Genomic DNA, 8892 nt, shown 5'->3' on the forward strand with positions numbered 1-8892 from the left:
TATTTTTAGTCCCCCTCTGTTTTATAGAGATAGGCAGTTTGATCCTTTTTATGTCAAGCTTGCAACACAAAGCAACGGAGAGTCAGCAGTCCTAAACAGTCCTCGTCAGATAACCTATTATGCCTTAATAATAGCCCCAGCTTTCTTATTGTCTCTTGCTCTGTATGGCACACTGCATATGAATTCCATCCCACTCCATTATGGGTAACCAAGCTTCCTTTACCAGTTTTGCATTGGGTGCCCTTGACTTATATATTCAATTAGTCAAAGCAAAGGGTGGAACGCAATGATGACTTATGGCAAGTTCAACTTTATCATAATTTCTATAATAACTGGGGGTATGTTTTTATGGAAAAGAAAAAAACAAGGCAAAATTGACTAATTGAAGCTTGCAAACATGCTGCCTGAGCTCTTCAATGCAAAAAGAAGTATCATCAAATTCACAAAATTAAAAACGGTCAAATAAGCTTCCCACGCTAAAGTGCTGCAAGCAACTTTTAAATGACAAGGATTTAAAAATGAAAGAAGACAGTGTCATGTAAGTACACACAAAAATACCCATAATGCAGAGTGGGAGATGTCAATGTGGTGCAAAAACTAAATCAGAGACTATGGCATGCACAGACATGTAAACAGAAAATACATTTACAGCTCCACAAGTGTATCTCAAACCCAACCTGCAAACTCCATTTCACGCATAGCCTCTCTTCCTCTCACCATTTCTGTCAGTGTCTGTCTTTCTCTGTCTTTCCATCTCTGTCTGTTTCACTCTCCTCACTCTCACTCTCTCACCAGTCACAATAAAGACTTGGAGAATAAATAAATAATCCAGAGTGTATTCTGTGCTCCAGGAAACAGCATAATTGTCATCAGAGGAAGGAGGCAGTGGGAGTCATCACTTGTCCAGACGGATTATGACCTTTGAAGTTGGATTTGAGCAGAGTATAGCAATGCTCTTCGGCTGCCAGCTACTGTCACATCTCAGAAAATGGCCTTGCTTTAGGCTCAGTGGCATGCGTGAATACATACTGGCTCTTTGTCTTCCTCATCCCATCCCTAATATGCTGAGCTTTGCTCTGATGCTGTTATGTATCTTCCTCAAATCTTGTGTGTTTGGTATTTAAGGGTGTGTGTAATCTCAAGGTACAAGTCATGCAAGGATTATACTTCCTATCACTGGCTATCAGTTGAAATACAAGGAAATTACAACAATTAGCCTCAAGCTCGGCAGACATGCTGCCCATAGAGAGTAATGCTTGGGGAAGGTAACAGTAAAAATTTTGCATATTTTGGAAGACACAAATTGCTGTTTTCTACTTTCTTTATTTCAAATCCCACAACAGACTGGTGACAAATTAAAAGAAATAAACCCAATCAGCTATGCTGAGTCTTGCTGTAGATTCTCTGGAGCTCATCTGTGAGGATAAAGACCACTCTTCCTAAAGAGAGACAGTCATCTGATCTTATGATGATGGTGCTGGAGAGAGCTGCGTATCATTCATTCATAAATGTTCAGTTGAATTGAGAAGTGGTGAATGCGAAGGCTGCAGAGTATGAGTCACATCACTTTCACCACTGTCAAACTGTTTAATGAGTTCGAATGCATCTGGACTGATTCTGATTCCCTGCTCTTTTAGACTGGTTTCAACCCTCTGTCACCCACTTGAACATCACATGCCAAGTTAGTGTTTTTATTAAGTTGACGTAATATCCAATGCCGTGCCAAGGAGAAAGAAAAGAGAGATTTGTTATAGTCAGTGTGTGATTTGTGATCAAAGCAACAGCGTGGATGTTTTCAACAAGGGAGGGAAGTGTTACCGAATGAAAGGACATCAAAGAGCTATAAATGTAGTCTAAGTATAACATAGTATTAACACTTAAAAAAAAAAAAAGATTTACAACTCCTTTACAACTCTATCCATCTTCCATACCACTCTCTTCAATTCAGGGTCACAAAGCACTGGAGCCAATTCCAACTAACTACGGGTGAAGGCAGGGTGCAGCCTGGACAGGTGGCCAGTGCAATGCAGAGTAAACATTGAAAGAAAAACAGTCCCACACACTCACATTCACACCTACAGGCAACTAAATCCCAACAATTAGTCTCCAATGCATGTTTTTGGACCATGGAAGAATAGTGGAGTATGCAAAGAAAATCACAGAGAACGTACCAAAAATGTTCTCCGTACGAGGAGAGAACTCACAATTACACATTCCACTTAACACTTTTTAGTTTTAGTGCAAGTAATAAATGCTTTAACCCTGGTGTAAAAGAATGAAAACTATAACACCATGTTAAATTAAACGTATTATTTATAGCTTAAACTGTCATACAAAAAAGGCTCTAAATATGTCCTTAGCTGCAGCTGATATCTTTTATTTTGAAATAAAGTCAGCGTTCAATTCAACCAATGTTGACTTCAAGATGTGCAGTAAACTTGGAGTTGGAGTGGTGGGTTTCAACAAATCACCCCATGTGAAAATGGGTTGGAAATTCAGGGAGTGAAGGCATATTTTCGCGATAGAATTAAATGCCAGAGAAGCAGTCAAATAGGTGTCTATTCTATGTCTTTGGTTGTTGTATGATGTAAGAAACCGGAAAGAATTATATCAGGTGCACTGAGAATCTTCCCGTCTGGGACTGTAAGAATAAAGCATGATTAAGTGCGTGGTATGTATTTAATGCATTCATTTTCCTGTAATTCATTTAGTCGTTTAAGTCACAGCTCTAGTTCTTTAAATTAATATTATACTGTGTCATGCAATATCGTTTCATTTTGTTATAGCCTCCTTATGATTATGACAGTCAATGACAAGAGAATTACGGCATTAACAGCGTGAGGTTTGCTCTTAATGCTTGAGAGGTGATAGCGCTTCCTTACTTATATTATAGGGGGGGGGCATTTATTTCATATGAATTTTTTCTCTGGTTTACTGATGATATAGCTTTATTCACTACTAGAGCAGACCATTCATCGCAGGAAAAATCGTAGCCTCGATGTATAGTGATTATTATCGCCACAGTGTTTCACACTATATCATATTAGATAGGATGAATGAACCCCTGAATAAATAATACATCCTGGTTTGATTGGAAAGTCATGTGGTGGATTTACCTGATCAGTCTTTGCTTTGAAACAAAACCCACATCTGTTACCAAAGCACTCTCCACCGGTTCGCCATGAACTAATATGAGATTCATACCTCGCCCTGAAGGCGCCATTCAGTCCTGCTGGACATCCACAATGAAGTGGAGTGCAGCAGCACAACTTCCAACGTGCTCTCAGTGCAGATACACTCATTTATGAAAGGCTGCTCTCTTGTGGCCACCGAGAGTAAATTATGACCCGAGGAAAAGGATGGATTGACAAGAAGTAATATGTTGTCTGGTGCTGCTGGATGTCTGCTGTGGACTCGAGACAGATATCATAAACACACGCAGGAGAGATTATCGGTTGTCAGATTTATCGGAATTGGTTGGATTTCAGGATAGATAGCTAGATAGATAGATAGATAGATAGATAGATAGATAGATAGATAGATAGATAGATAGATAGATAGATAGATAGATAGATAGATAGATAGATAGATAGATAGATAGATAGATAGATAGATAGATAGATAGTCAAACCTTTTGCGCACTGGGAGCGGATCGGTGCGCTCTGGGGTCCAGGTTTTCTATCTCTCCTCTCACATCTATTTCCTCCCCGCTCGCTCCGAGTTTACCTTCACTTGTTCAGCCTTCACCCTGAGAGGAGGAGGGGGATGATATATGATTGGCCAGACGGGGAATGGTAGTCCAGAGGCTGGCATTGTGAGGCTGGCGCTTCCCACCGGTGTTCATGTTTACACCTTGCGGACCAAGAGGCGCACAGCAAACTCGGGGAGTCCAGCATTTGGTGTCCGAGGCTGCCTGACAACACCTCCCCACAAGCTCTTCTGGTTTTTTTCCTTTTCTTTTCTTTCTTTTTTTTTTTTTTACGGTTTTGCGCCAACTTTTTTTTTTTCTTCTTCTTGGGAAACGGGACATTTTGGTTAATTGATCATCTATGTTACGAGCAGCGATGCGTCAAACTTTGTTGTGGCTGTAGTTTTGCGCCGGAGCTCTCGGCTCACAGTCCAGTCGGCTGCGAGTGGAGTTGGAAATGAAGTCTCTGTGGAATAGACCCGGTAGATCGTTCATCCGTTTTCACAAGGTGTGATACCTACGGACCCCTTTCAAACTTTGATTTACGGACGGAAATTACGCTCCTGTTTCAATCTCTCTCCGACTCTCGAGCTGCTTGGTAAATGGATGTGTTCTGATCGTTTTTCTCTTTTGTTTTTAATTTGTGTCAACAAAGTCAAATATTTACCAAAAAAAACAACAACAAACAAACTTCCAACTGATTCCCTCGATTTGCTGGACTGTCTGGGCTTTATTCACGGGTAAAGACCGTTGGACAAACGCTTGTTGGTGTTTTGAAAAGCTGCGTGGACAACCCGGGGCGTTTCTCCACGGCAGAGCCGGAAAAGATGCGCTCTGTTCGGCTTCAGTCTGACCAAGGTGTCGGTCCTCTGGTTCTCCTCCTCCTGTGCGGGGCACACATCGCATCTGGCACAGGTCAGTTTTACAATTGAAGTCTAGTTTGGAGTGCAGTCATTCTGTTATTTTACAGCTGTCATAGTAGATGTGTTTTCAATGGAAAATCAATATTCAAAGTTTTTTTTTTTTTAACAATTTCCTGATACCGGCCTTGTTCTGGTATAGTCATTCATTCATTCCTTCATTCATTCATTCATTTTTAATCCTTGTGTGGGTTATTGTACAGACTACAGGTGGAACAGCTCGGGGGTCTTGGGGTCGCCTGCTGACCAGTACTTTTTCCTTATATACCCACAGCAAAGTCTTCTGTCTTCCAGTAGAACTGTGCACTGAGCTCTCTTTTCTACTTGGAGCGGAAAAATCAAACTCCCCCGGTGCGCAGGGAGTAATTAAGGTTTTGCTCCATGCCTACTTGGCCTCTCCAAAAAGAAAAAAGAAAAAAAGCGAAGCCTTGTGAAAAGTAAAACAGAACACTTGAAGTGCTTCGAGGGAAGAGATTCTTATATTTTCATCTTTCATTAAAACATACAGCGTCTACATTTCCTAGCACTTTTTTTTTTTAAGCCATGAGATGCTCCATCACCATAAACCATTTATACCTGTTTAGTCTTTATTTTATTTAAGAAAGCACTGATGTTTGAAGAGAGCAGACTTTTATCAGTGGATTGCCAGCGGCTAATTCCATCAAAGACCTGCCTTGCTCTCATGGAGATGAAATTGTTTGCCACACAGGAAAAGTCACTGTGGGTGAGCTGATTGGATAGGATCCTAACCCCAAGGTGACACATACCTATTTCCAATATTAGATGAATGACATATTTCAGTGTGGACATCTCCTCTTGTTTGTGGGATCAGATTGAAACACGAGGCAGATTTCTAGAGGTTTACTGAATTGTGGATTAAGCGCAGTTCACAATAGACCTAAAAGAACAAGGTTGGCAGATAAAGTCTTCTAAACACATTACTCTTTGGTGAAGAATTCAGTTTTTACTTAATGACTGCGGTAATATTTTGGTGGACACAGATTCTCTACCAAGAATGTGACTATTTCGTTGAATGCCAATAATAACCCTCACTGCACCTCCCAAGGTCCTCATGTGTGTTATTCTCTGAACAGCCGGAGCAGAAAAGCAGCTTACGTTTATTAAAATTGTGGAGGGTTCTGAAATCCTTGCATGGGAAATGAGATATGTTAGTATAAACAGTTGAACATTGCAATGAGGTCCTCTTGGAGGAGTAGAACCTTAAAATCGGGAGACAACAGAGCACAGTAGTACGATGTGCTCTGGAAAAGTTTCCATCTTTGCAGATATATTTAGAGAATGCACGATGGGACAGACAGATTGCATTTATCTTTCATCCTACGGTGTGTAAACCCCTCCTCTGCTGCCTCCCTCCCCAAGATCCCTCCAGTCTCAGTTTCTGCTTCTATCTGGTTGTGCTGAGCTCACATTTCTGCTTTGGAGCTACACTTTCTGTGTTGACATACACATTAATTACCCAGCCTGCCAGAACACTTGTTTGGAGTAACTACCCTGCTGTCCACTGCCTCGCTTTATGTGTTGTCATTGACGTTTGGAATGAGAACACAGGCATACACGGAGCGTGTTTATGCAGGGTTTGACATGACGAGATAAGCTAAAGTCCAGTAAGCACTTAAGAGGCAGGGGTCAAAGACCACCGTCCAGACTCAGAGGTCAGGAAAGGAAGAGTACAAGAGGAGGTGAGTGTGTGTGTGTGTGTGTGTGTGTGTGTGTGTGTGTGTGTGTGTGTGTGTGTGTCAGAGGATAGTGAAGGAGCGCAGGGGCAGTGGAGTGTTCAAAGTTAGGAAGCGTAGCATGTCAGACACTCCCATAGAGGACTCGATGAATAGTGACACTCTTCTACAACGCGCTGTCTCATTTGTGTTAAGTGTGGGAATTCTCTTTTTCTTGAATAACATCACAGTGGCAGCAAGAGGACCCTGTAATAGCAATTGTGAGCTCGTTAAAAGGTTTTTCGTTTTCTAATTCTATAGCTTGGTTTGAAGGACTCTGAAACACCCTGACAGGTAGAGTATAATTCTTAGATGCATGAAAAGAAAGGGATGTGACAAAACATCTAAACTCAAACCAACTGGCTTCAAAGACACTCAACAGATTGAGATGTCAGATTAGATTAAAGTGTCTCTGAAACATGTAGTCATAACAAAAGTGCTGCCAGGCTGTTGCATCTGCACAGATTTGGGCAGGTGGTTGGGTACTGTGAAAGATAAACAGACACATCTCTTTGGGCCTTGAAGTGAGCCAGACCAGTTCCACAGGCAGGTCCTGCTCGTAGACCAGATCGGGCCACATTCTGTCCCGAGGCAGTGCATTAGTTTTATGGCCGTCGGGCGGCAGGGGATGGGATCGCTGGCCAGCCACTGCCCTTTCTGCTGTATTATTCATATGTGCAAAGTGGTCTTTGTTAATATTTAAAATGTGCTTATGATGCTCAAATTCTTGACATCAGAGACAGCAAAGGAGAAAGAAATGGGAGGGGAACAGCTGCTCAGCTCTCATCGGTGTGTTACTGACCTGGATGGTTACAGGAGGTCGTGAAGGATTTTAGGGTACCAATAGACATTTACACACTAGATAAAAGAGTGTCAGGTTGAGCAAGTGTGCCAATTGCGGGCGGGAGCAGTTACTGATGATGCGTGTGAACCAAACAAGAGAGAGGTTATGCAGGGTAATACTATCCATCTGAAAAGGAAGAAGAAAAGCAGAAAGAAGAGATGGAAGAGAAATGAATCCTGGAGAGACACATTGAGACAGATTGATCTCCGGGCATGGCTTTTAAATATTCTTTATGAGAAAAGAGTGAAGAAGAAAGCTCCATAGCAGTGGCATTCAAGCATCATTAAACCCCTGGCACAGGCCAGACAATGAGGTGGTGACTAGGGGGCAAAAAAAAAAAAATAAGTGGAGAAAGAGTGAGCGGAAGGCAAGTCTTTTGCAGCACAATCAAGTTAAAGTCAGCAATGCAACAGAAGAAACAGTGGTTAAGACAGAAGGATATTGTCGAGGAGGGAGGTGGAGGATTGAAAGTGAAAAGAGACACACAAATCCACTAGGGGGATGTTTTTATTAAGGCTCTTATCGATGGAGAGAGCTCACAGTATTAAGAGTAGACATGTTTAATGCTTTGCCAATACTGTGCATGTTAGACTGGACCATAAATCTGCAGGAAAACAGCGATGGCTCTGTGAGAGGGCAAGGCAGCCAGGTAAATGGAGGAGGGCGCTGACTCTGAGGAATGGAAAGAGGAATTAGCAGCAGTGGGAAGTTTCGAGCAGAAATTGGCAGTCTTGAGATGAATATTGTTTTAAGCACCGGCCATTACTTTCACCTAAAAAGACAATGTGTTCTTAGGATATCTGGAGGTTATAATCATCTAATCAATGCTGCTGAGGCTTACAACTTCCTCAAATGCGGTCTTATTTGTAAAAGCTTATAAAAAATTTGTTCATAATTATCACTAGCTTATGGTATTCACTGTTTATACTTTTCATGTGATACCTTTGTGGATTCTGCATATAAAATATCCTTTTTTGTCTCACACCAGATGGTCTCGCCTCCCTGTGTGACTTCATATAAAATTGTGATAAAACGCTGGAATGTTTCAATCTAATCCAAACATTTGAATCTATTGATGTTTGAAATTTTAAAATATCTTTGACCTAGCTGTTTATCCCAAGGTCAAAGTATTCCTTTCTTTATCCACCTCAGCAGAAAATAACTGCCATTCATTTTATTCTATCATTGACTTTCAAAAGTTGTATTTGCAGAGATAAAATACCAACTTATGGATGGATGGGATGGATGGATGGATGGATGGATGGGTGGATGGATGGATGGATGGATGGCTGGCTGACCTGACAGATGGGAGCTGAGTAGCAGCCCTGTTGGTAGGATGGGGGTACCCCCTGCCCCTCCATCCTGCCCCTTGGGGGGGAGATGGGTGGAGCAGACAGGGAAACAGGAAGAAAACCTCAGTGGGGTTCCATTGTGCTTTAGATGAATGGGAGACTCCAAAAAGCTTTTTCTGCCCCTTTGTGTGGGGTAAAGGGGGAAAACAAGAGAACCCACACACCCACAAATTCAGAACTTCACCAGGAATTATATTTGCTCGAGTGTGTGCTTTAGAGGTATGCTAATTTTGTTTAACCTCTCTTTTCACTTCACAATTCCAGACTTGCTCAAGAAATTGATACGTTAACATTTGCTCACTGACATCTAACGTCAAAACAGAGTGCAACCACCCACACACATACAGACCCACAC

The 8892-nt window shown here is 41.7% G+C and overlaps 1 protein-coding gene across 1 annotated transcript in view; it reads left to right on the forward strand.

The window, feature by feature from the left end:
• Positions 1–4515: 4515 nt before the first annotated feature.
• The window catches only part of unc5b (unc-5 netrin receptor B), a gene marked incomplete at both ends in the record, with an annotated part of 48945 nt that continues 44568 nt past the window's right edge, over positions 4516–8892 (forward strand). Inside the window, one exon of the mRNA XM_080508160.1 lies at positions 4516–4603. Within this exon, the coding sequence (XP_080364286.1) occupies positions 4516–4603 (88 nt within the window). The remainder of the gene's footprint in view (positions 4604–8892) is intronic.

The sequence above is a fragment of the Blennius ocellaris genome (genome assembly GCF_963422515.1).
Source record: "Blennius ocellaris genome assembly, chromosome: 13".
NCBI lineage: Eukaryota > Metazoa > Chordata > Actinopteri > Blenniiformes > Blenniidae > Blennius > Blennius ocellaris.